Here is a 27,076-nt window from a genome sequence, read left to right as displayed (position 1 = left end):
CTTGATGCCCTAATAGCTTTTATTCCGCAGACCATAATGTATGCGTTCTGCCAGCCGCTAAGTATTTCACTTTCCATACTGCACATGAGGACCAGGGAAATAGCCATAGGTTAGGTCCAAATATACTTGTGCAATGGACTTGGGTTAAACTGTAAAGTGGACTTGGGTCAAACTCTACCTGGCCTCCATAAGCTCCCATTTCACCGGAGAACTGCAATTGTGCTTCAGATCCCATGACATCAGTCTCAGCTCAGAACTTAGATATAACTGTGCTAGAAATGTTTGGGTTATCTCATTCCCCAGCGCTGTTACCCTGGAAATGGTTTCAGATCCCCTCGGAGGATAATCAAGGGAATATTTACTGTATATACTTCAGGTAGCATTGCAGGTTCTTTTTTTCTCAAGGGGACCATGCTCTTCAATCAATTAATTCTACATTTGAGAACTAAATTACATTTGGAAATTAGGTATGAAACCACAGTTTCAAATTTAGCAGCTGATGTCAGCCTTCTGCCCATCATCTCTTCCTTCTCTTTTTCTCATGTCTATCTATCTCATGACTAAGAACTCCATGGCCTACTAACTATTACCACAGGTGTACAGGTCAAGGCAAATTGATGGCAAGTCTAGTAATTTCATCTGCCTCACCTTTGATGATTGAGTGTTGTATCAGCTGGGCCCAATTCAACCGCATCAACTCCTACCATCAACCACAGTTTGCAGAGCACAGCCACCAGCAATCAGGCTTTTTAAAGATGTAGGTACCCTCTCAAAACTTCATTGCTTATGGAGTGTCCTGTGGGCCACACAAGGATCTTAATCAGGGTGTGCATACTCAGGTCATGCATAGTAAATCAATTCTAACATTCCCATATCTTCCATTTTTTCTCACTCCTTCATCAATACCATGTTAGGATGTTCCAAATTTTTCATCGTATTTGCTACATTGAAGCCTCAAGTATCCCAGAAGGATACTTTGGGGTAGATATCAGCGTCGTTGACAGATCATCAAATTAGAAGGCTTTTGTGAGTGCCTCTATACAATACATTCTCCCATATCCAGCCTAATATTGCACCTCTTTGGGTATAAATCTGAAGTTTTATTCTGACATTTGCTTCTCAAGTTGCTGACAGTATTTATTGCTCAGGTCTGTCAATTCCTCTGAAATAAACTATTTTCTCCAGAAGATGGATTATACTTCTATCCCCTGGCTGTGCTGAGGCCTAACCCTAGATATTAACTAGAGGCAATAAAGGGAGGTGGGTAGACCATGAGGGAAAGCATTACCTTGAGAGGCATTCATGTCCTGACGCTTGGAGAAGAGGGCTTCTTCTGCTGTCCTGGAAGTTCAGTAGAACTTGTGAGTTCAATAGTCTCAGGCTTGTTTACCCAAATTACCCCGTTTCAGTTCTCAACATTCTGTTCCTTTCCTGAGAAGCCAGTGATTTTAGCATGAGGACCTCCTGAGTCTTTGTATTCAGGATGTACTGAGGCTCTGCCACCTTTTCGGTAAATCCTCAGCCTAATTTTCAACACATTCTGCCATGTTGCCTCAGGAGAGGAGAATCTCCCTGAAAACTTCCCTGGAAGTTCTTCAGATTTCACATTGTTCATGTTATGGCATTTGGCTGACCTGAGCTGAGCATTTATTTTTTCAGCATTTATAATGCTTGCAGAGAAGCCAATCCACACAATCCTTACGATTATTGCTGACCTCATACTTTTAAAACACCACAGCTTTCATCTATTCTAATGCTTCTCTTTCACCTGTGTTTCATTCCAATTTAACAAAGGTCAAAGCTTCCATAATCACGGCACCACTGCTAACCAGGAATTTTCACTCTCCTAGTTACCACTAGCACTGAAATCCTCATTGCTATCAGGCTAGTGAGTAGTCCCGTTCTAAATTCCCATCTTTATGATCTTCTTTCCTTCTTTCCTTCCTTCCTTCCTTCCTTCCTTCCTTCCTTCCTTCCTTCCTTCCTTCCTTCCTTCCTTCCTTCTTTCCTTCCCTCCCTCCCTCCCTCCCTCCTTCCTTCTTTCTTTCCTTCCTTCTTTATTGTACTTTAAGCTCTGGGGTACATGTGATCATGCTGCAGGGTTGTTGCATAGGTACTCACATGCCATGGTGGTTTGCAGTCTCCATCCCCCCGTCGCCTACATCAGGCATTTCTCCCAGTGTTTTCCATCCCCAGTGTCCCCATACCTCACTGTCCCTCCCCAGCCCCCCAGCCCACAACCTACCCCAGTGTGTGATGTTCCCCTCCCTATGCCCATGTTTTCTCATTGTTGAACACCCACCTATGAGTGAGAACATGCAGTGTCTGGTTTTCTGGTCTTGTGTCAGTTTGCTGAGAATGATGGTTTCCAGATTCGTCCATGTCCCTACAAAGGATACGAACTCGTCGTTTTTTATGGCTGCATAGTATTCCATGGTGTATATGTGCCACATTTCTTTGTCCAGTCTATCATTGATGGGCATTTGGGTTGGTTCCAGGTCTACTTTCTAAGAATATGTCTATTATCAACTGTCTTGCCCTGAAATCTGGAAAACAAAGCCCAAGACAAAGACTTAAGTATCATTATTTTATTAGAAAATGCATTTCCAGGTACAGGAGTGAGGGGAAAAGGGAGGGAGGAAGTGAGAAAAGCCGGTGCAAGGATAGGTTTCCATGCTGGCCACCACTTTGTAATTTGATTCTTAGCTCATCCCTCTTGCATTATTTTTCCAGAAGCTACATAAATGCGTGAATATTATGGCCTTTTATCCAGAAAAGAGAAGGTAAAGAATTCATCCAATCTCTCTCGTCTCCCATTGATTTAACTTATACCTCATGGGAAATTAATTCCCTTGCACACCAGGATTGCACATAAATGAGGGGGCCAGGAAGATACTGGTACACGTCATATCTCAGCATCAGCATGATAATCTGGGACAGATGGCAAGATGCTAGCCCTCCTTTTTTGCCTAATAAGAGATCACTGACCATGGAGTGTTTCTGACCAGTCTACGGACAATGTACATTAAGAGTTTGTGTGTCCTCTGCTTCATATTTGATGTCAAAGGCTGAACTCTCCAACCTCAAATGGCTGCCATTTTCTGAACATGGACAAACATGAAGCTCAGTTGCACCTGCGTATGTTTCTCTTTTCATAAATATTCATGAAGTCTGTAGCTTATTGAATATGTGTATTTGGCCACCTTGCTCAGCATAAATTCCTATTCCCTTTGCCCCTCTCTAGCAGTATATGTTTCTGGTTCTGACTGGAGGCTGTGTTTCCTAGCCTGTCAGAATCTCCACCCTGCAGGCTATAACCCTTTATAACAAATAAAGCCTTTTTTTTTTTAACTTACATTTTTTTTTAAGTTAGCAGTCTGAAACGGGTGGGCAAATGTCCACAGACAGATGAAGCCTAAAGATATAATGTGACACTTACATATTCAAAAATTTTTAAAATTCTGATTGTTTCTCAAAGGAGCACATAATTGCATTTTTTGCAATTAGCTCTGATGACATTTGTCTATTGATATAAAACTATGTTAGCTGCAATAACTGGATTTACATTAACTCCTCATTGAGTTGTGCACTTTCTGCTATTTTTCTCTCATCTTTGTGTTTACTAAATTGCAGTCTGCACTATGCTTTGTTTGCTACTGTAATCAGTAGTAGTTTTAAAAGGATGGAGCATTTTAAAATTTTTCTCTGGGCTTATGTTATTTAATAAATTCTAGATTATGTATTTTTTCAGCTTCAAATGTAACAAGGAAATGTAATTTTAACCTCTATCTATGTAAAACAAGAAGTTTAATATGCTTTTAGTGACCCATCTCTACACTTACAGATCATTCTTAATTTATTATGGGGTACAGATTATAGGTTAGAGGTATAGATGATCAAGCTTTAATTATTTTTTATAATTGTATTCTTTTTCAAGTGACATTTATTATACTGTATTAAATTATATTAACATTTGTACAGATATTAATTGGATTCACCCATATAAATTCTTTCCAAAGAACATTTATACCAAATTTTCTGGTTTTTTTTTTTTTCTCAATTTTAATTAACTTTTAGCTTCCTAGATTATTTGCTTGAGTAAACTTTTCAGGGGTCTGTGTCAGTGCCATAATTTATGATCCCTTGTATATCAGAAAACAAAAAAAAAAATTTAGTTGCCACTTGCTACTTGGCCTTGTCACCTTGTAGAAAAAGAAAAAGAAAAATATCTATAAACACCTTCCATTATCTTTTTGTATTTGGTGTTGCAAAGGTTAAATTTTAAAGCCAGCCTGGAATGTACATTAGCTTTCTTGTATTTTTTTCTGGTTTCTAGGTAATCTATATATTTGGAGACCCAGGTTTTAATATTTTTTTTAATTTTTAACATTTCTAAAAGTTTATTAGGGTATCTGTGCTACTAAATATTTTTAGTTAGATTTCCTGCTTCAGTTCTGTATGTTTTAAAATATTTTATTCTGCTTCTTATAGCAAAACCATTTCAAGAAGTGTTTTAGGATAACTCTCTCCTTCTCTTAAGATGAAGAATTCCATTTATAAGTCACAGTTTGTTTGCATCTGCTTTCTTTATTCAAGATAAGTGTTGTTTATTCACTTATATTATTCTGTGTGTTCATCCTTAAAGATGGCTCAAATTATTTAATAGGCCTGGTAATATCCACAAAGAAAGTGAAATACTTAGGAATACAGTTAACCAAGGAGCTGAAAGGTCTATACAAGAACTACAAAATATTGCTTAAATAAATCAGAGATGATACAAATAAATGAAAAAACTGCACACTCATGGATTGGAAGAATCAATATTTTTAAAATGCCCTACTGCCCAAAGCAATTTACAGATTCAGTGGTATTTCTGTCAAACTACTGGCATCGTTCTTTACAAAATTAGAAAAAACTATTTTAAAATTCACATGGAACCCAAAAAAGAGCCCAAGTAGCCAAAGCAATGCTAAGTAAAAAGTACAAAGCCAGAGGCATTACATTATCAAACTTCAAACTATACTGTAAAGCTGCAGTAACTAAAAAAGCTTGGTACTGGTATAAAACCAGACACATATACCAATGGAACAGAATAGAAAACTCAGAAATAAAGCCATACACCTACAACCTCCTGAGCTTCCACAAGGCCAGTAAAAACAGGCAATGGGAAAAGGAGTCTTTATTTAATTAAATGTTGCTGGGATAACTGGTTAGTCATATGCAGAAGATTGAAGCTGGACCCTTACCTTTCACCATAACAAAAATTAACTCAAAATAGATTAAATATTTCTCAAACTATAAAAATCCAGGAAGACAACCTAGGAAATAGTCTCAACATAGACCATGGTGAAAAATTTTTGGCTAAGTCTCCAAAAGCAATTGCAAAAAAACAAAAATAGACAAGTAGAACTAATTAAACTAAAGAACTTCTGCATAGCAAAAGAAACTATCAACAAAGTAAACAGACAACCTACAGAAGGGGGGAAGTTATTTGAAAACTATGGATCTGACAAAGGCCTAAAATCCAGAAACTGTAGGGAACTTAAACAAATCAACAAGCAAAAGCCAAATAACCCCCATTAAAAAATGGGCAAAGGACATGAACAGACACTACTCAAAAGAATACATGTAAATGGCCAACAAACATGTGGAAAATGCTCATCATCACTAAGCATCAGAGAAATGCAAATCATGACCATAGTGAGATAGTATCTCACACCAGTGAGAATGGCTATTACTAAAAAGTCAAAAAACAACAGAGGGATGATGGCAAGGCTGTGGCAAAAAGAGAATTGGTTATATACAGTTGGTGGGAATGTAAATTAGTCCAGCAGCTGTGGAAAGCACTCTGGAGATTTCTCAAAGAACTTAAAACAGAGCTACCACTTGATCCAGTAATCCCACTATTGGGTACACCCAAAAGAAAATTAATCATTCTACCAGAAAAACACAGGCACTTGTATGTACATTGTTATACTATTCACAATAACAAAGACATGAAATCAACCCAGGTTCCTATCAACAGTAGACTGGATAAAGGAAATGTGGTACATATACACCATGGAATATTATGCATCCATAAAAAATGAATAAGATCATGTTTTTGCAACAACGTGGATGGAGCTGGAGGTCATAATACTAAACACATTAATGCAGAAATAGAAAAATACTGCATGTTTCTACTTGTAAATGGGAGCTAAATGCATGGACATAAATATGGGACAACTAGACACTATGGACTACTAGAGGGTAGAGACAATGGTGAGTGGGTTAAAAAACTACCTGTTGGGTACTATGCTCACAATCAGGGTGACAGTATCCATATCCCAAACCTCAGCATCACATATTATCCATGTAACAAATCTGCATGTGTATCCTTGAAATGAAAAAAGGAACATAGGCTTCTGTAGGTATCTCTCACTTCCTACTTAAGTGTTGACAGAAACCTCCTTGTATTCTTAAAGCAGAAGGCATATTAATGTACATAACTTGCTGAACAATTTCTAGTTTTAAATATGCTTGACAACAGTGAAAAGGAATCCTAATCTGTTGCCTGCTTCTCTGTCTCTAGGATGATAATTTATTTCTGGATCATTCAGATTGTCTTGTCTTTAAGATTTCCGCCCCCTCCCCCCCAACAAAAACAGTCTTTGAGAATCTTATATACCTCCCAAGCATTGCTTGTAAGTACTGTCCTTGCCTACAGTTGGTATCACATTGCAAGCTTCCAGGTAGCATTTTTTCCCCAACCCCTCTTTATTCATATTGTTTTATAGGGAACCACATTTTCCACGTGTTTGCTGGTTATCAGTACACAGAGGGTAGCAAAATCTAAGGAGGCAATGTCCTACCACTAAAATTAAATTATGTTTCAGAAAATGGATGGCTGTTTGATCTTGTGATTAGCAAAATCCCTAAATCTCTATAATAGAGGTGGGTAGTGGGTCAAAAATGCAGCCTTGTTCAGCCTTCTTCCTCCCCAGCGCTGCTCACATCTGAGGGGCAATGTATGCAAAGGCCTCCAATTGTTTGTCAGGCCAGCCAGTTCCCATGGCAACAGATTCCAGACTTTGAGAAGTTGTTTTCTTTCTTTTCAAGTATTGTTTTTACTCAGTTAACTTTTCATCTTCCTTCACTTCAATGAGAGGACAGGATGGGGTATTTCAGGAGTGGCTTATGTGATGTTCAAAGTGATCATATTTATTATCAAGGCAAACAGCATCTGGACTAATAATGACTTTGAACAAAAATGTCACTTTAGGGCTTAAATTACCAATATGTGAAATGGTTATATTACTCTTCCACCTTAAAGACTGCTGGCTATTAATTGTTCTCAGTATTCAGAATGGCTGACAGCTAGAACAGAGGTCCAAGAGTGAAAAAGAAGGTCATTGCTTGGCTCTATAAAGAAATATCTCTTCAATAGAATATCTTACCATCATATAAAATAAATGAGTCAGAATTCACATATACACACACACACACACACACACACACACACACACACTCCAACCACCAATGATGACAAGTTCAAAATAAGTAAATCCTTAAATCATTTTTAATGTGATATATTAGTACCTATTTCCTAAGGAAGTAGACTTAGAATGGAGAGATTTAAAGGAGGAGTTAGAGATAAGTAGCAATGGGTGCCCAGAAAGTCATGGTCCCCTTCAGGCTCCTTGAGTACATGTGTGTGCATCCACATGCATGTACATCATCCACACTCAAACTGAGAAAACAGGATTCATATGCTTTATTCATAAAATTTGAAATTAAAATGTATTTAACAGTTTGATAACTATCATAAAAGATCAACTTCAAAATCACAATGAAATGATTTTTTTTCTGAGAGTTGACTGATTGCATTAGGTGTCTGTGGGTCACTCAGATTACTCCTTTAAAACAGATACTTTTACCAATTTAATGGATATTGTGTGAATTTTGATGCATTTAAGCACATGACATAGAAGTCTGTTTCTGCAACATAACCTTATACTAGCAATGCTTTCATAGCAGGAAGGGTGAATGTAGGGAGTCTAGGCCCCTTCTAGCTTTTTGCTCCATTATCTTTATAGGAAAGCTTCTATCTTCATGCTTGTCAAATCATGGCAGCAAGACGGCTTCTCCTTCATCAGCTGTTCTGTAGGCTGGAGAAAGACAAAGAGACAAAAGTTATCCATATTAGAAAAGCCAAAACACTCTGAGAAGCCCCTAGTGGGTCCATACCTAGTCTCATTGCCTATACTTACCTTACAGGGCCACATCTAGTGCCAGGGAGTCTGAGAAGGTGAGTATTTTATCTGAGATAAGACTGGACAAGGAAAATGTGGCTCACATACACCATGGAATACTATGCAGCCATAAAAATGATGAGCTCATGTCCTTTGTAGGGATATGGATAAATCTGGAAGCCATCATTCTCAGCAAACTGACACAAGCACAGAAAATCAAACACCACATGTTCTCACTCATAGGCAGGTGTTGAACAATGAGAACACATGGACACAGGGAGGGGAGCATCACACACTTTGGTCTGTTGGGGAGGGTTGGGGAGGGACAGCTGCGGGGATGGGGAGGTTGGGGAGGGATAACATGGGGAGAAGTACCAGATACAGGTGACGGGGGATGGAGGCAGCAAACCACATTGCCATGTGTGTACCTATGCAACGATCCTGCATGATCTGCACATGAACCCCAGAACCTAAAGTACAATAAAAATAAATAAATAAATAAATAAATCAGTGAGACAAATAAAGGCTTTTTAACAAATGGTACTGGGTCAACTGAGGAGCCATCTAGGAGAAATGAATAAATTTGATTCTTACATTATAGAATAAACAAAGACAAATTCCAAATGGATCAAATATTTAAATATAAAAAAATGAGCCGAAAGAAATTCTGTCAATAAGGAAGAAGTAAAGAGTAGCTTTGAGGTAGAAAATTAGTACTGTCTAAAGATTCATTGGTCTCAGAATGCTATATAATTACAACCAGTATTTCTTGGAAATTTTCAGGATAAAGTTGACTGTCAATACCTATTTGATTTTGCTCTTTTAGAGGGTTTTCTTTTTTCATGGATAGCCATTGTAACAAAAAGTATTATACACTTTCTTCTTTGTATCATGAGTGAGAAGATCATTCTAGGCCATTAATAACTTGTGTACTAGAATATTATTCTTTGTCTGCTCGTTTAGATGGTGGCTTTAGAGTCCATGTTACGACTCATACTAACCTCTTTCGGACAACATTCAAAGTTGCAGCACCTATACCCAAAACCCAAGCATTTCTTGAGTTAATTAACTACCTATATCAGTTTCAAATGACATATTTTTAAGGCCCACATACTGATAATACTAAATCTCTAAGCTAACTGTGCAACTTTCTTACAAGCTGTTGATTTTTGTGTATATCTGCTAGCCTTAACATCTAAAATTCAGTATTTGATAGATGACTTTTAAGATCTTAAAATAGTTATCTCTTAAATATTTTTATGCATTTATAAAATATTTATTAATTATATTCTATATTCCACCAAAATGCAAATCTTAAATTCTCTACATTTCTCAAAATCAGTCTTTAATATTGATAATTAAGATAGATAAATTTTTCAATGACATTTAAGTTGATGAAAAGAGGAAGAAAAAGAGCAGGGAAAGAGAAGTGAAAGTAAAAGCAGGGTATCTGTTCTAACATCCTTTTTAAGTGATACTCAGATGTGAACACAGTACAATTTCCTGAATGCAAATCTAATAGTAATTCATATGTGATGTAATTTGATATTATAGATTTACATCCAATTTCAAATCCTCTGTGAATTCAATTAGAATTAACTCTATCTGATCTTACACCTCTTATTGAATACATTTTTCAAATACAATTTTGATCCTGTTGATTTGAGATGATTTGTATTTCATAAACATTTGCATGCAAGTATGATATATAACAGGGTGTCAAATATATCACGTGATACATGAGGTTTAGATAAAATATTCTCTAATTATAAAAGAAAGCATGTAGAATATTGCATATAAAGACCTCACCTTATTTGCTTATAGCTTAAGCATTGAGGAAACAAGCATACCTAGAAATTCAATCAAGAAAATAACGAAATAGATTTTTAAAACAAAGAAACCCTGCAAAAGACAATGTGCTCCATATGATACACACGCGTACGGATAAATGTGTAGTTTTAGTTATTTGAAACATAGGTATTTAAATATATGAAGGTATTCTAAAGAACAGAATTGGCAACATTAAATCACTAAGTAACTGTTTTCTTTCATAATGTCCCTTAAAATCTGCTCTGTAGGGTGATACTCTTTCTCTTAGATAAAATCTTGGTCAGTTCTCCCATAGCTATACTAAAAATAAAATCTTCCTAGTACTTTAGTCACTTAAACCGTTCCAGTTTTGAAACAGATAGGTATAGCCAGAGAAGAATAAAAACTCCAAGTTTCACTGAAAATTAAAGCTTTTGCACATGCAACAGAAGGCTAGCCTACAGTATGAAAGTAGGGCCTAGACAGATACTTATGTTTTCCCAATTTACCATTCTTCCCCTCCTTGCCAACTTACAGGGTTCATGATGGTACAACGGTCCAAGGCGGTGAAGGGAAGAGATGCAGGGGCACAAGAAAGCGCCAAAGTGCTGGTGCTTTGTGAGCTGCCATCGTTGCTGCCTGGGTTTGGCAGAGGTCAGAGCTGATAATTGATCTACCTTCCCTTGCAGAGCGTTTCAGTTCCTGCAGGGTTCTTCAGACCATCCATTCCCCTCCCCATTCTCTGCTAGGGATCCCTTCCTTGCCTGCACTTCACTGACAGCAATATGGTCTCAGCAGTATGTATCTCCTTAGCCTCTCTCTCCCTTGGGATTCTACGCTCCTTTAGGGGCCCTTTGGGAAAAAGTCAATTTAAGATGACTCCAGGGCAGCTGTCAATCACATTTGTGTGGTCCACGCCTTCTCTATGTATCTTTGGTTCATGTTCAATTGTAATTTACTTTTCAAAATGAAGCAGTCTATGCTGTTGTTACAAGTGCTATTCTTCAGATGTAGACAGATGTGTTTTAATTAATGAAATCAAAATTAAAAGCATCACTAAGTAATAGTTTTTATTTTTAATCTGGTAATCATGGAAACAAAACATTAAAAACTATCATTTGTGGTGGACATACTTATTGATGTTAAAAACACTGGGGATCATCAAAACAGGTGAACAACTTCCTTTTACAGACAAAAAGCAAATAATCAATTTAGTAAAAGTTGTTACTTGCCATGGGCAGACAAAACCCTTTTATGATGCCCTCAAAAGAGGTTGGGGTTTAGAGTCAAACCTAATGAGGTTTGAGCTTTATCTCTACTATATATTAGTTATAAGAAGTTGGTCAAGCTGAACAAAGTATGTAATCTCAGTTTCTTCTATGAAATGGGGATAATAACTATAACAGTTTTCTTGTTTTAATGATCAAATAAAATGTAACACATATGGCATCTGTTGCACAGTAACTTCTAAATAAATGTTATTTGCATTGCTCAATACTGGTCAAATTATTTTTTATAGTATCTGTGGCTTCTTCCAATATTTATTTTACTTCTGAAGTTAAAAATAACATATATATGAACATATACAAATATATGCACATATTTTTTCAAGTTATTGAATTACTATGAAACAGTTACCAAGTGTATATATGATCCATTATCAAAATAAGAACCTTTGTTTTATTATGCTATCAAAAACAAATTTTATCCTTTTTTTATATATAAAGCAAATACACCAGTAAAAACAGGCTTCTACTTCTACTGAATTTATATACTTAGGGTTAGTAAACTAAGTAGAGAAGCTCTGACTTTTCATGAAGGGAGAAACAGACCATTACAGGAAAGTCTGCCATGTCCAATGCCTTCTTGGGAGAAACCTCTAAGAATTCAGATAGTCACAAAGCATTTTACATTGCAAATCCAGTTTATTTAGATATTCACAACTCCTCATCATCTTTGACAAGTTATCCATGCTTGTCCATGCTTGCAGCCAAGCAACAGTTAAGTTATTGCTAAGCAGAGTCCCCAGAATTGCATCTGTATTCATCCAAAGGGAGGATACTAGTATTGTTCCCATATAGATAGTATCACCATTTCCTTCATTGTTTATAACCCATATATATATATATATATATATATTCACACACACATATATACATATATATATGTGTGTGTGTGTAAATATATATGCATTCATTTCAAAATTCTGTCTGTAATGAATGCTTTATTTGATTTCTCCATGTGGAATGAGCTTTTGTCACCTGATCTTATTTTTCTACTCCAACACAAATCCAAAACAGCATGGCAAAGATCTACTATAAGATATCTAGATCACAGCTCTAGATAATGTATCTCTTTAATATCTAGAATTCTAAGATATGTTATCTGTAACTATTAATGGAATCTATTTAAGATTTCTTTTCAAGATCAGTATTTTACTGTGTATGTCCACTGTATATAGACAACAGATATTTTTCCTTCAAAAATATAAAAAGGGAACTGTGGTTCATTGAAAGTATTAGTATGAACTCATGAATTTGTTTAACTTTTCCTTAACATGTTACATATACATACATTCAAATATTTCTCTTTACATTTCTTAGCTCTGTCTACTGAAAGAAACTAGAAACAATGGCCAACCAACAGCAATATACAAGTCAAATACCCAGATCTTGGTTTCTACATATCATTTGTCACTAAAAGGAACCAAGGCTCCTTGAAGGAAAGGCAGCTTCCAGAGCTGGGAAAGAGAAATATGAAAATAATATGCAATATCTTGTATATTAGAAAACAAGGAAGTACTTAAAGAATCAGAGGTACATGTTGAAAGGGCAAAGTAACCAGCTTTAAGGAACCCTGCTGGCCAAATTTTGGAAAAGTTGAGCATCAGAATAAAGAATGTTAGCAGTAAAGTCTAACCTATTAAATAAAAATCTAGGAGTCCATACTGACACACACTTTAAAAATAAATAAAAGGACTGATACAGAAAGGTTCACATGTCAGGCCAGGTAACACCAGTTACTTTAAGGAAGACCTCCGTGGTAGAAGCCTTTCTAAAGAAATCTGTAAACTTGGGTGATGGGTGCAAGCAAGTAAAAGAGCGAAGAGAGAAAGACAAAACTGTCTTTAATACTTTTCTTCTTCTGTTGCCATGTTCTTGGCTCAGTTTACTATGACAGTAACTATGTCATTTCACTTATACAACGTTGTGCAATTAGAAACCTCCAGAGAAATGTTTCTAAGGGAACTTTCGAATGTTTTCACTTTACATGTATTATCACAGTGGGTTTGTCACTGAAAATAGACCGATGAAAAAATCTTGAAAGCAAATCATTGTTTCTTCTTCCCAACTCTTGCTACACCTCTCACCATTTTTTCCTCTCAGTTCCTCATTGATCCAGTTAATCTATTTTTGCCAGGCACTTAAGAATTGTAGAAACCTCCAGTTTCCATGTTAATAACTCAAATTCTGGTAAATATAATGCAATGAATGTCTCAAACATAATTCTACTTCTATAACTTAAAAAGAAATCATGAGTTTAATGAATTAGTAACTGGCTCCCAATGCCAACATATTTAAAGGTAGGCTGAAAATATCTCATAAGATATGCTATATGAAAAAGTTGAATTTAAAATTGTATGTCAAAAATTACTCAATCTTTACACAATATTTCCATGAGTTTGGTTTGCATTAACTGTGAATGATCGTATTTAATATTTTATTGTTTTACATTAGATAAGGGTAATATTCTAGTGGCTATTGGCTTTTAACTAGAACAAATATATCATGGAAACTTCTGAAAATAAATTCTATCTTATATTAAATTACAATAACAAAAAGGTATTACATTCACTTATTTAACAATGATTTATTGAATAACTACTATTAATACTCTGCACTACATAGTAATAGCACTCTTCAGTACTTCTATTATGTTGGAACATATGTGCCCAGAGATGAACTAATAATGTTTCTGTCCTAAAGAATCTCACTAATGATAAAAGCAGACATGTAAATCAGTAATTGCAAAGCAATGTGTCAAATGCACAAGACAATGGCAGCTTAAAAATTGAGCAATTCAGGCTGGGCACGGTGGCTCATGCCTGTAATCCCAGCACAGTGGGAGGCCAAGGAGGGCAGATTGCCTGAGATCAGGAGTCAAGACCAGCCTGGCCAACGTGGTGAAACCCTGTCTCTACTAAAAAATACAAAAATTAGCCAGGTGTGGTGGCAGGCACCTGTAATCCCAGCTACTCAGGTGGCCAAGGCAGGAGAATCACGTGAACCTGGGAGACAGAGGTTGCAGTGAGCCGAGATTTTGCCATTTCACTCAAGCCTGAGCAACAAGAGCGAGGCCTTGTCTCAAAAAAAAAAAAAAAAAAAAAAAAAAAAAAAAAAAAAAATTGAGCAATTCAATGGGTGGTAGGCAGGAGATAGTGAGAAGTGTCCTCCTAAAGGAGGGGATGCTTGAAGGGGACTTTCAGAGATTAGTTTATCAGGAAAGAAGGAATGAATGAGAAGAATATTAAACAATAAAAACAGCATACACAAAGTCACAAATGCATGGATTAGCGCAATATATGGTGGAAATAGGTAAGGGAAATTTTAAGTGGGAACCAAATTGTGGAAGACCTTATGAACTAACATAAGAAGTAGTATAATTGAATGCATAAAAGAATGAAAGTGAAAATTGCCTACTCTGGCAAGCCAACTTCCCACTCCAGGACACAGAGTAGGCAGTTTTCACGTTCATTCTTTCATGCGTGAAAAGAATTTTCATTTCTCCTGGGCCTGAAAAATCTTTCCCCCAGATTTTTGTACAACTGGATACTGTTCATTATTCAAGTCCTGGCCTAAAACACGTCCTAAGAGAAGCTCTCCCTTATCATCCAGCTAAAGTAGAGCCACACTATCATATCCACCTGTTAACTTTCTATTTCCTTTGTTTGTAAAGCTTTCAATATAGAAACACACAGTAAATACCAATTTTACAACTTTATGTAACATACACAAACAGCTCCTTGATTCTTGCAAATTAGACTGAGAAAATCATGGAAATTGCTAAGCAACGTTCAGTGTAGTGCAGACTCTAGGGATTTGTTGGCTGGCAACATTCCCTTCATCCTGTAATGAACATACTTCGTTCAGTAGTAGCCATATGAGTATGAGTAAAGCAAAGAGACCCATTCAGAGATATTTGCATTTTCCTATCTCAGAGAGAAAACTTTAGTGCAAAATTATCAGACAGTATGATAAAACACAGTGAAACATTTTAGGGAGAGTGGAAAAGATGTTTCTAGTTCTCTAAATCATACCCCCTATGCAAATCTTTCTACTTTTCAAGAGAGACCTACATTTGTCTCTAGAGAAAAGGACTGAGAAATAAATCTCCTTAATCCTAGGAAAATGTAAACTTCTTTTAGCTTTTCCTGCTGAAGTGTAAGCTACAGAGATTTTTCATATACCAACCATTATCCTTTAAAATATTTGGGGGGCTTGCAAATGTAATATGTTTGTTGTTCTTTTGCTCTGTAAAAATATTTCAATAAATTATTGAACTATTGCAGCCATGAAATCAAACAGACTAAATGTATGGTGTCTTTTACTTCAGTTTTCATTTTAAAATCCCCAAACACCTATTGTTAACAAATAAAGGAAACACTTCCTTATTTCCTTATCATCCGTATCAAAATCTTGTTAACAATAGAAAAAAAATGTAAATATGGCCTATAGTAGGAAACATAGTCATTAATTAACAATATGTCCTGGAGATTTTATTAAAATGTTGAATCTTTACACTATAAAATATATACAAACAATTTAAGATTCAAACTAGATAGGATTAATTTATAGAACATATGTAACTATTAATTGATCAATATTTTAATGAAAATTAACTACATATAAAAATATTCATAATTGTCCTTAAAGAACATGAGTTAGGCTGGGCATGGTGGTTCACACCTGTAATCTCAGCACTTTGGGAGGCCAAGGTGGGTGGATTACCTGAGGTCAGAAGTTCAAGAGCAGCCTGACCAACATGGTGAAACGCCATCTCTACCAAAAAAACAAAATACAAAAAATTAGCCTGGCATGGTGGTGGGCGCCTGTAATTCCAGCCACTCGAGAGGCTGAGGCAGGAGAATCGCTTGAACCCAGGAGGCAGAGGTTGCAGTGTACCGAGATCACACCACTGCACTCCAGCCTGGGCACAACAGAGCAAGACTCCGTCAAAAAAACAAAAACAAAAAAAAACAAAAAACACATGAGCTGAATTTTATCACATATTTATGTAAAATTTTGAATTGTATCATATTTATTCACAGCATACTTTTATTTACCAAAGTGCATTGTACAGTAAACAAATCTTAATTACATTTGAATTATACATTTATAATATTAAAATTGTGCTAGTAGTCTTCAAATATCTGACAGGTTTAGGGTCAGTGAATTATTGAAGAAAAAACTCAGAAGAGTTGTGGAAAATGAGCAGGTGTGATTCTACAGATTCAATATGAGGCACCAGTGGGGGAAGTCAATTGGATGAGCACATGAAATATTAGGAGTGCCTGTGACGGAGAAGTTACAGGTGTAGTGTGTGCAGCGCTAGGCAGCCTGCATATGGAGAATGTGTTAAAAGAGCATTTGCAAACTTAAGCATCACTTGAAGCTATTAAACAGAATGATGGAAGCCTGGTCTTTGATTATTATTGCTGAAATATGCATTGCAGTGATGGCATTAATGCTTAATGATTAAGCTAACATGAACTGACAATGAAGAACTCCTGCTTTATAAATAAAAATGTACATTGTTTGATTTGACTCATTCTTTGTGAACCTATGCTAGCTTTGTATTACCACTTCCTTCTCTTGATATCTTATTTTTTTGGTCTTTAGTTTATGAAGTTCACCTTTTTCCTCTTTAGAAAATGGTGATAGCTTTGCTTTTCAACTGACTCCCCTAATGTCCACTTTTCTTCAGAGATTACAATGGTTTTCAAACTTCCTGATTCTTTTATTGCCTTAGGATCTAATTGTGAGAAGCTGAAAGATTAAAATCCTCTGAAGCAATTAAATGATTTCTAATTATCCCATGACCTGTTTTAAGCCACAATTTTCTCTTAAAGAAACTTACCCTCCATTTTTCTTTTACAATTACTCCCCTTGATAGAGAAAATGGGAGACAGTTGTCTCAAAACTTTACCACCTTCCCAGACAGAAAACTGCTTGCTCCTCTTGATCTATTAAATTCCCATTAAAAATGTTGGTTTTACTTTGCTGATGTCAGTTGATTTTATGCTTACTATAATAGATGCGTTTGACCCTTCATAGTCACTGATATCTACACATTCTGTTTTTTCCTACTACTGTAGTTTCTCTTATTCATTCAGCCTCAGTGAGGAATACAAACATGAGTCATGCTCTGAAAGAATCTTAGATATGTCTGAGATATGTCAACAGTCTCATAATAGAAGCCAGGAAGAAATGTGATAAAACTTTTAGGTGGCATGTACTAAGAGTTCAGTGATAACATTACTTTAGGTGACTATGTATAAACAAAAAAAACTTTTCTTAAGGGCTTTAAGCTGGACTTCCAAAGAATCCCCTAACCAAGAAAATGATTGGGCCTTAATAGATTTATAAATTAAATAAGATTATATGTAATATTTGGATATTAAGTATGTGTGTGCAATACATGTAAACTACACACACACACAGAGGTAACACTGTGTATATATGTGTGATACAATGTATATATTGTGGTGGAGAGAAAAGGGCAGAATAACACCACTAGTATTCATCATATTCTGAAAGATCCACACAGAGTAGTGTTTGGAGAGTTTTGCAAAATTCCTAAAATAGTATAATTAGAATTACATTCTCATTGTTTGCAAATGTTCCTCAGCATTTTTGCTTCTCAACAATCTAAGCAAACATGATAAACTTATTGAATTTCTTGAAACATGCTTTTCCAGAGACTAGAAAACTTATCTGATTGTTCCTTATTATTTCACAAAATAATACGCTCATTTTCTTCCCAAAATCTTTTTTCAACTACAAGTTTACTGATAAAATTAAGCCCATAATTTCATTCCTTTGTTTCCTTTCACTTTCTTGGAATTGAAACGCTTGCCATTTTATATTAATAAAATTATTTTAAAAATAAGAGGCAGAATTAAAATATAGTCACTAGATATCATACTAAAATAGAAACAGAATACTTAATATTTATTTTTTAAAATTTTATGGGGATTGATGGGAAACTGAATTCATATACTGAGAAGAGCTATAGAGAATAAAAATAAATTAATACATGCATTTAGAAAGCATAGGGAACAATATGAAAAAAGGCAGTTGGAAACATAAAAGTAAGTAAGAGATAAGTAGTGTTTCATAGAGTTTTCCGAAAAGGTAAGTGCATGAAAATGGCTAGATGGTTTTAAAAGATTTCGAATTCACAAAGTAGAAAGGAACAGAAATTGAACTACTCAAATTTCAAAAGTGAGGAGGGATAAATTCAGCTACTTGATGGCATGAAATCAAAGTACCTGAATTTTTGAAGTGTTTTTAAAAATCTAATAAGGAGTGCCTATAATTACAAAAGGTATGAGAATCTCTTTTTGAGTTTAATAGAATATGAACTGATAAAAACTGAGTGGCACCAAATGAGTGCAAAATAACAACAACAACAACAAAAGAAAGAAAGAAAGATAAATTTAGGTAAAGATATTCAAGCAGTGTGACTCATAAGATTGCATAAGAAGGAATACATTTCTAAATCCAAAACAATAGGATTCTGTTGTATTATATGCATACATTAACTACAATAATGAAAGTATCAAGAGTTGTTATTAAAGTACCCATTAATTTATAGAAAATATTGCAAGATTTTAAAGTCACAAAACAAAACATATATTTTTTTTTCCTGTTGTCTTTCTTGAGATAGTCAAATTTCTTTACATTTTGTGAACTGTATAGTTAAGATGGAGCAAGGATTTTAACTATTTGCAACTGCAGTTCCTTCCCCACTCTTTATGTACTGTTTGGGCCATGAATTCTACGCAAAGAGGTGTTTTACAAGAATGACTTTCTAGCAACCAAAAATGATCTAATATGCTTAGATTTAAGTGGTCGAATTTTGCCTCTTTGTTCCTTTCGTCTCCATGTTCCCAGATCATTTGCAGAGACAGGTAACTAACTGACATGCTGTTTGAGAGTAACTTCCTGAGATATACAGAAGTTGGACCATCTATTCCCTCATAAAACTAAAACAAATTCTAAGATAGTTCTATGAAATGCGGAAGCACAATCAATGAACATTAATTCTTGACTGAAATGATACAGTCCTGGAGCTTTCGTGCAAACTTAATTGCTATAAACCTAAAAAATGCAATCACCAAAAAATGTGACGTCTTGAGGTAAAGAAGATTAGTACTAAAATGTCATTTGATATTAGATGAAATAGACATTTCTGCATACACATGTTTTGAGGAGTCTAAACCCCTAAAACTTCTCCTCACTAACTCCGAGATGCTTGAATTTCTCAACATTACATTTTCACATTGTAATACAGTTTTCTTCCCTGGTGTTTTCTCTTCTGACTAATAAAGGATGTTATAATATCGCAGTTCAAAGTTTTTTTTCTCTTCTGAACCACTCTGTTGATTACGGCCAATGAATCAAGGTTCAAAGTGTCCCCACATACATCTCTGCAGCCCAAACTTTCCAGAACTTGGGCTTGTATTTCCAGTTACTGGACTTAAGCTGGGCACACGCACAGTGTCACTGGACTGAGCCAGGAATGCTGGAAGCCACTTGGTAAACATGAAAAATCATTCCATAACATAAGGTAGACAAAGTTTGGAGAGAGTTACATTTAATAGTAGTGCAAATATAAACCTACAAAAGAGAAGAATCTAAAATCCACATGAATTTGTAGATAAAAACTAGAGATTCAAGAAAGTTGCTCTAGGTGGGGTTAGGTGAGTACGTCCTTGTTAAGAGACACCAACAGAAAAGTCTAAGAAACTCTGCACTGGGCTAAATAAATCTACCTTTTCAATATGGAATCATTTTTGTGGGCATTTGTTTTATTTTACATTCAAGGGGTATAATTGCAGATTGGGTTAACGTTTTTGTGTGAGTATTGAAACAGTTGTGAAAATAAGTTTATAGGAATGACCACAACAAACTATGAACTAGATCAAGTTTGTATCTCACCATGTCATCACCATCTCTCAACTGTACAGACCAATGCTGTCTCCAGCTCTTGAAGAAGCTGGTTTCTTAATATCAGCTTTATGGATAAATATATTTTGTCTTTTTCCCATTGATATGTGTTCTCCAGCATTCTATTATCTTAAGACATTACTATGAGTGTAAAGAGATAATCATTTAAAACTATCAGTAAGAATTCTTTTTTTTTTTTTTTTTTTTTTTTTGAGATGGAGTCTTGCTCTGTTACCAGGCTGGAGTGCAGAGGTGTGATCTTGGCTCACAGCAATCTCTGCTTCCGGAGTTCAAGCGATTTTCGTGCCTCAGCCAAAAATTTATATTAAAGCAGTGGTCATTTAATGAAATGTTGGACGCCCTCACTTTAGACACATCTGCTATTCAGCAAAATTCTACTGAGGTTTTACACTGTGTCAAACAATGTGCCAGGCACTAAGAATGCAATGAAGACATGGAACCTATCCTTAAAAAAATCCTACTGACTCTGGCTGTGGAAGACAGATCTGAAAACAAGGAGGTGTTTTAGAAGTTGTGTTTCTGCAAAGGTACATGGAGACATAAAGAAAAGTTGTGTTGGTAATAGAAGTGAGTCAGAAAATGCTTCTCAGAAAGAAGGTGGGCCCAGAGGTATTTCTTTGAGGGTGAGCAGGTGTAGACCAGAGAGGGAAAGGGTTGTATTTCAGGCAAACCCAGAACCATAAAATGGCCTGGTGAGCAAAGGAAAGTAAGCTGTTAGAGTCTGCATGAGGTAAAAGGTGGAAAGGAGTCATGAAGACACAGTGTGACCCTTAGGTAGGACCCCTGGGCCAGCTGTTCTAGTCCCCAGACACGGTGGGTGACTGGCTCAAGCCACTGTACCTTACTGTCCTTATGTGAATATCATTACATTTCCATGTTGAAATTCCTGTTTTCAATTATATTCCAAGGGACTTAAAATACACAGTGTAAAGAGGTCTCCTTTCATTTGTGTTTATCTTGGAGAAACCACATTAGCTTTGTGGCCTTGGGTTCCAATCTCAGAGGTACATGAAGAAATACGGCTGAACATTCAGAAAAGGTGGGAAAGAGGATGCAAGCAAGATAAGGAGTTTGGACTTTGTTGTGTATTTAATGGGCCACCTGGCGGGGGCTTAAACACAGCAAAAAAGGAGAGTTTCAGAAAGGTCTCTCTGGCAACACAATAGAGATTTCTGAGGTAAAAGGCAGGGAGAAAGAAAAAAACACAGTAATAGTGGAGTCATGATACTGACAGTCTGAACTAAGAAACAGTGAGGATAGGAGACTTTATACGCTACAATACTGTAGTTGGCAGAATAACAGTCCCTCTACTAAAAGTACCACGACTCTAACTCTTATTGGTAGTGTTATTTGGGGCAGTTAAAAAACTCTGATCCTGTTTCCTCGTCTGTTAAAAAAAAAAAAAAAAAAAAAAAAAAAAAAAAAAAAAGAATAGCAGTGTCTTAAGTCAGGATCCCCAGGGTCAAAGCTGAGATGATGATTGTCTGCAAATGATTTATTAAAGAAATGCTACCAGGTATAGGAAAGTCCTTGGCCAAAGGCATCCTGAGAGAGAAATAAACTCACAGGTAGTTCTGTCTTGCTTTCTGTCTGTGCCACTAGACAAAGTGAGTCTAGTAGTGTTTGGGCAGCTCCAAAGACAGTCTTGGGGCAAGCTGTGAGAAGCAAAAGAACACAGAAACTGGAGGAAGGATACTCAGATTCAACCAAAGGGATCCCAGGAGATCTGGGCGGAGACCATGTCTGCCTCGAGCTTCTATCTCATAGCACTCTTCTAAGAACTGCATGCACTCATTTCTTTCTTTCACTTTTAGGATTCCTAAACTATTTTTCTTTTGGAATAGCCTGCAATATTTAGTGTTCTGTTCTACACTCAGAGTGCTCAGTGATGAATTAATTTTTTCTTCACATAGCATCAAATCCAAAAAGGGTAAAGACTGGAGAAATAAAGTAAGTGTGAGGAATACCATAATAGAAAGTAAAAAAAAAAAAAAAAAAAAAAGTGTAATCCCAGTTTCTGACTCCAAGGATAGTGCTTTCCTCAGCGTTCCAATTCAGTCAAGATCCAGTCAAAGGGTGTTGACTATTAGGAGAGGAAAAGAGCCCACTAAAGCATACAGTAATAGTGGTTATTGAGAGTAGCCACTACCTCTCAGGCTGCAGGAGTATACCCAAGGAGAAAAACAGAGAAGAACTTCCCCCTACCCACGCTCCACCCTACTAAGCCTGAGCGTAGTACCTCATTGGAAATAATATGGCTGTGGCCCACTTAATGGTCCAGAAATTTAAGGTGTCATACACCGGGCTGCTGAGGAAACCATCAGCTGTGTTTTCAGTAAAGCTTGCTAGGAAGCCATTTCACTGGCATGCCAGTGATGCTCCGCAGAGAGACACACACTGGGGAACCGGCCAAATTGACTGAAGATTATGTAACAGGGCCTCCTTGCACACCACTGGCCAGAAAGTCACTCACTGGCCACCGCATCATAGGAGCAAGTAAAAAGGCACTGGAATCAAGAAAAGGAGCCCCTTGTTTCTGCAGTGTTCCCCTAGCACCTTCTATTGACAAAGGCAAATGTTGTGCCAACTGACCACAAAGACGTTTACAGATTTCAGCTCTAATGTCACAATGTAGGGCAAAGAAGAGTGACTTGGAAGTTGAAGAGTACTAAATTAACACACACACACCCCTCGATGGCATGCCGGGGTTTTGGGGGATGGGAGGAGCATGCTGTTATGGCCAAATACTGCTCCATTTGCTTACTTTTGTCCTCATTGTCCCTGAAAGAAAAAGCAGACCCAACCTTTTGGGATGCTCTGTACTGAGAACTGGTATGACACATGGTAAGTGCACAGAGAAAGAGTTCAATTCTGTGACTGAGACAAAGTCGAGAGCTGAACCACTTGGGTCTGAACGTGAGCTCCACCATTAACTAGATTTGTAGCCTTGCAAAAGTCCATCCTTGTATACCTCAGTTTCCTTACCTGTAAAAGGAGATAACAGTACCTACTTTATCAAAATGTCAGGAGAAATAAAGTATTATGTTTAAAGCCTATAGAACAACATCTAACATGTATTTAGAACCCTAATAAACACTAGTATCCTCCATGAGTGGTAGCTTGACATTTGGTCTTTCTCTCTCTCTCTTGCACGCACACTCTCTCTCTCTCTCTCTCTATATATATATATATATATGTATATATATACATATATATACACATACAGTTCTCATGATGAATTTCCATTTAGAACCATGCCTCCTAATGCTAACACTCAACTTCTTTGGGTGCGGTTAGACTTTACTACCAAGTCTTGCGTACTCCTGGGCTCTGGCTTCAGATCCTGGCACTGCCCCGGCTCACTGAATAAGCTTCACTAGTCCAAAGAACTCACAGAGGATCTGTTTCCTCAAGTGAAAAAAGACACAAGGTTAAACAAATCATCTTTCTTTAAGACGTCTTCCAGTTCTGACTACATTTGATCCCCCTCTTCCCCAAATAGTAAGTTACACCTAAAAGGGAAAGAGGAAAGGAATTATCATTTTGAACGCCTACCACCTGTGCCAGGAGAGCACTGCTGTGCCTGCTTTCTCTAATTTCACCCTCAGCACAGTTCTAACAGATTAGTATTTCTAAACTCGGTTTAACAACTAAGAAAGCTGAGGCTCATGAAGGTCAAGCATTTAACGCAAGATCACCCTCTGGGTGGGCAGCAGAGCCCCGATTGAAATCTGGTGTTTCTGTTTGGGTCGACTCAACATTTTTAACTGTACTGCTTGCCTCCCACATCATCTTCATCTCAGACATTAAGAATCCTACCTGTTCAGTGCTTTTCATGCTCTACTTTAAAGAGATAAGTGGGTGTGCAACTTTTTTTTGTCTGAAACATATTATTTAAAAGTTAAGCAAATGAAACTCATTTAGCAGTTACAGGATTTTTTTTTTTTTTTGAAATCACTCTTAATGTCTCACAAGAAATTAGCTCTCCCGTGGAAATCCCGTGGAAATTAGCTCTCCCTGCATCCTTTTGCCGGTGTCCTCACCTGTCCTGGATGCAAAGGTGGTGAAAGGAAGGGAACACTGGTTGGGGTCAGCGAGCTGAGTTCCAGCCCCGACTGTGCCATTTTCATCCTAGGGAGCCTTCTTCCCTTTCTCTCTGAGCAGGGGAGTGTTGGGCTAGGTCGTCCTAAGGTTTCTGGCCCAGGTACAAGCCGGACTTTGGTGGCTTTCCTGGATAAGGAAGTGCCTCTGCCTTCTCTTTGCCGCAGGTCTCTGGTTAAATTGCCCATTTCTCTGCGAAGGCTGCTCACTGCATCCGCCCCTCCACCCCTAGTCCTGTAGACCCTTTCTTTCTGCTTCTCTTACTTGGGGAAAAGTGAAGCCCCTTATCCTAGATCCCAAGAGTAAGGGACAGCTTTTCACCAGACCACCGCAGCACTCCACTGCATTACCCTACTTGGGGGACGCTGCTTCCCTTCCCTGCGCAGTCAGGGTACACTCCAGTTCTCTAACTTTCTCCTTCTCCAAGAGGGAATTCTGAGAACTTTGAGACAAATAAGTGACCGTATAGATGAAGAGATGAAACCTCTCTATACAGTGCTCCCGGTTCCCAGGCCTTCTTCCGCAATGCCCCGCCGGGTCCCCCCCGCCGCGCCCCAGCTCCTTCTCACGGCAGGATCCCGCGCCAGGAGGCTCGCAGCGCCCGAGATGTGGCACCAGGCGCACCACAAGTCCAGGTCCCGCTATTTCTGCTCCATTGGAGCCCAGGTCGGAGGAAGTCATCGCGTCCTACTCGCCTAGCAGCCTGGCGCGCCGCTCGGCTGCACCGAGGCTGAAGGAAGGTCCGCACGGGGCTCGAGGCCCTTCCTGCCGGCCTCCCCACGCCGGGCCTCGGCTCCCCTCCTTCCCGGCTCCCGCCTCCTCCCGTAGGCTGCCAGGCGGACCCAGCCTGCCTCTCTCTCTGCCTTCACTACCGGGTCAAGCTGCGGAGGGAGGGAGGGAGGCAGCGGCGAAGTCCTCCCTGGCTCCCCACCCGGCGCGCACGCCCCTCCTCCCCTACCTCCTCCCTTCTGCCAGTACAGTACAACTAGTACACACACACACAGACACACACACACGCACCCTGCCACTGCAGCTGCCATGGATATCAGCTAACAACACACACCCAGGCGCGCGCGCGCGTTCCTACCCGCACCACGCAGGAGTGGCCCCCGGCATCCCTACCCTCCTTCCCCACCCCCACCGCACCCGCTCACCAGCTCCGCTACTGCTCGCTCCGGCTGCTGCTGCCGCCGACGCCACCACCACCGCTTCCTCTGCTGCGGGGCCACAGCCTTGAGTGTCATTCCAGGGACAGCACAACCTCACCCAAGCTCTCCTACCTCTGCCCAGCGGTCCCTCTCATCCTCCCCCTTCCTCGTCCACACTCCATCCAAAGAAGAGGGAAAGCACCGAATAGAGGGGGGCGAAGGCAAAGTCTGCTGTTCTTCCCCGGGGCCCCCTTGCTCCTCCATCCTCATTCTCTCATCAACCTCCCCCAAACCCCAGAGGACCCCAAGGAACTGAGGCGACTCACCCCACTGCCATGTCCAAAAGCTTGAAAAAGAAAAGCCACTGGACTAGCAAAGTCCATGAGAGTGTCATTGGCAGGAACCCGGAGGGCCAGCTGGGCTTTGAACTGAAGGGGGGCGCCGAGAATGGACAGTTCCCCTACCTGGGGGAGGTGAAGCCCGGCAAGGTGGCCTATGAGAGCGGCAGCAAGTTGGTGTCGGAGGAGCTGCTGCTGGAGGTGAACGAGACCCCCGTGGCGGGGCTCACCATCAGGGACGTGCTGGCCGTGATCAAACACTGCAAGGACCCCCTCCGGCTCAAGTGTGTCAAGCAAGGTGAGTGCCGCGGCTTGCTCAGTGTTTTGCCGGGCGGTGGGACCGCTCGGGGCGCAGGGCGGTGAAAGGGTGGGCGCGCATGTTGAAAGGGGTGTGTTGCGCGATGATGTGGTGGGGGGCAGAGGGGGCCCGCAGTGCAAGGGAGCTTCGCTGGGGCTGCGACTCGGGGGCTAAAGGGAGGGGAGGGGCAGGTTGCGGTGCGGCGTGCAACTTTGTTTGCTCAGTTAGACCCTCCCCTTTGGAAGGTGCTCGGCCTGGCCTGACCTCCTCAGAGCTCCCGGGGCAAATTGAATGTGCGTCAGTGGCATCACCCAAAGTGGATGAAGAGCTTTTGGGGAAGGAGGGAAGAAAAGAAAGGGAGGAAGGGAGAGAAAGAAGGAAGGAACAACTTGAGGGTGCAGCGGCATCACCAGCGGGGCTGGGAAGAGAGGGTGATGGGGTGAGCAGAGAACTGCGTCCAGCGTTTCGGGGGCTGGACTGGAGACGCCTGGGTCCCCAGCCGTCTCTTAGAGATCCTTGAGCCACTGGCTGGTGAGGAAGGGAAGGGACAAATTGCTTTGGGCGGTTTGACGGGTCTTCTGTAACTTTTCCCCCTCTTCACTCCGCTGTCCTCCTCCCCCGCCCACGGTCGTGTCATGTGGGCACCGCGCGTCACGTGCGCACTGACTAACCCCTGCGCTCACCCCTAGCCAGCCGGCCGGAGGAGGCTCCGGAAGAAGGCGCGGCGCTAGGAACGTGGTCTAGTGCTGGGTGGGGTTCGGAGGGGATGGTTGTCGGCCTGGACATTACTCAGGGGTTGCCCTCCTTGAGTGGAAGTCCTCTGTGGTTGGGCTCTCCTCTGGCTCCGATTTGGGGGGCGTGTTTTGAGGGAGGAGTTGGATGAAACCCCAGCTGGTTA

The 27,076-nt window shown here is 39.1% G+C and overlaps 2 protein-coding genes across 23 annotated transcripts in view; one reads left to right on the top strand and one right to left on the bottom strand.

Annotated features, from left to right (window-relative positions):
* Window positions 1-558: 558 nt before the first annotated feature.
* LOC141580079 (uncharacterized) lies at window positions 559-25,940 on the bottom strand. 12 transcript variants are annotated; one of them, XR_012512083.1, is made up of 5 exons: window positions 25,869-25,940; window positions 8,660-8,701; window positions 2,303-8,147; window positions 1,289-1,341; window positions 559-796 (listed from the first exon to the last, which is right to left on the bottom strand). XR_012512083.1 is itself a non-coding variant. In XM_074379319.1 (3 exons), exons 1-3 carry the CDS (start codon window positions 25,073-25,075, stop codon window positions 8,104-8,106), a joined length of 336 nt encoding a protein of 111 aa, XP_074235420.1. In that variant the 5' UTR covers window positions 25,076-25,304; the 3' UTR covers window positions 7,731-8,103. The 12 variants fall into 12 exon arrangements, 3 of the variants coding, with proteins under 3 accessions (XP_074235420.1, XP_074235422.1, XP_074235421.1); XR_012512082.1 differs by lacking the exon at window positions 25,869-25,940 and adding an exon at window positions 25,549-25,609; XR_012512080.1 differs by lacking the exon at window positions 25,869-25,940 and adding an exon at window positions 24,964-25,304.
* The window catches only part of MAGI2 (membrane associated guanylate kinase, WW and PDZ domain containing 2), a 1,426,516-nt gene continuing 1,425,317 nt past the window's right edge, over window positions 25,878-27,076 (top strand). For all 11 annotated transcript variants that reach the window (XM_039472765.2, XM_039472764.2, XM_074379315.1 and 8 more), the window contains exon 1: window positions 25,878-26,178. In XM_039472765.2, the coding sequence (XP_039328699.1) occupies window positions 25,878-26,178 (301 nt within the window). The remainder of the gene's footprint in view (window positions 26,179-27,076) is intronic.

The sequence above is a fragment of the Saimiri boliviensis genome, chromosome 10 (assembly GCF_048565385.1).
Source record: "Saimiri boliviensis isolate mSaiBol1 chromosome 10, mSaiBol1.pri, whole genome shotgun sequence".
Taxonomy (NCBI): Eukaryota; Metazoa; Chordata; class Mammalia; order Primates; family Cebidae; genus Saimiri; species Saimiri boliviensis.
The sequence above is the reverse complement of the archived record's forward strand: the minus strand, read 5'-3'. Positions and strand labels throughout refer to the sequence as shown.

Excerpts from the sequence above, each read along its gene's own strand:
- LOC141580079 (XM_074379319.1), bottom strand. The coding sequence starts at position 25,075 with ATGACTTCCTCCGACCTGGGCTCCAATGGAGCAGAAATAGCGGGACCT. Across the intron at positions 8,702-24,878 it reads CGGGAGCACTGTATAGAGAG|GTTCTGGGGTTCATGTGCAG; the intron begins GTTTCATCTCTT and ends ATTGTACTTTAG. Across the intron at positions 8,148-8,606 it reads TCCCCCGTCACCTGTATCTG|CCTACAGAACAGCTGATGAA; the intron begins GTACTTCTCCCC and ends GTCTTTCTCCAG.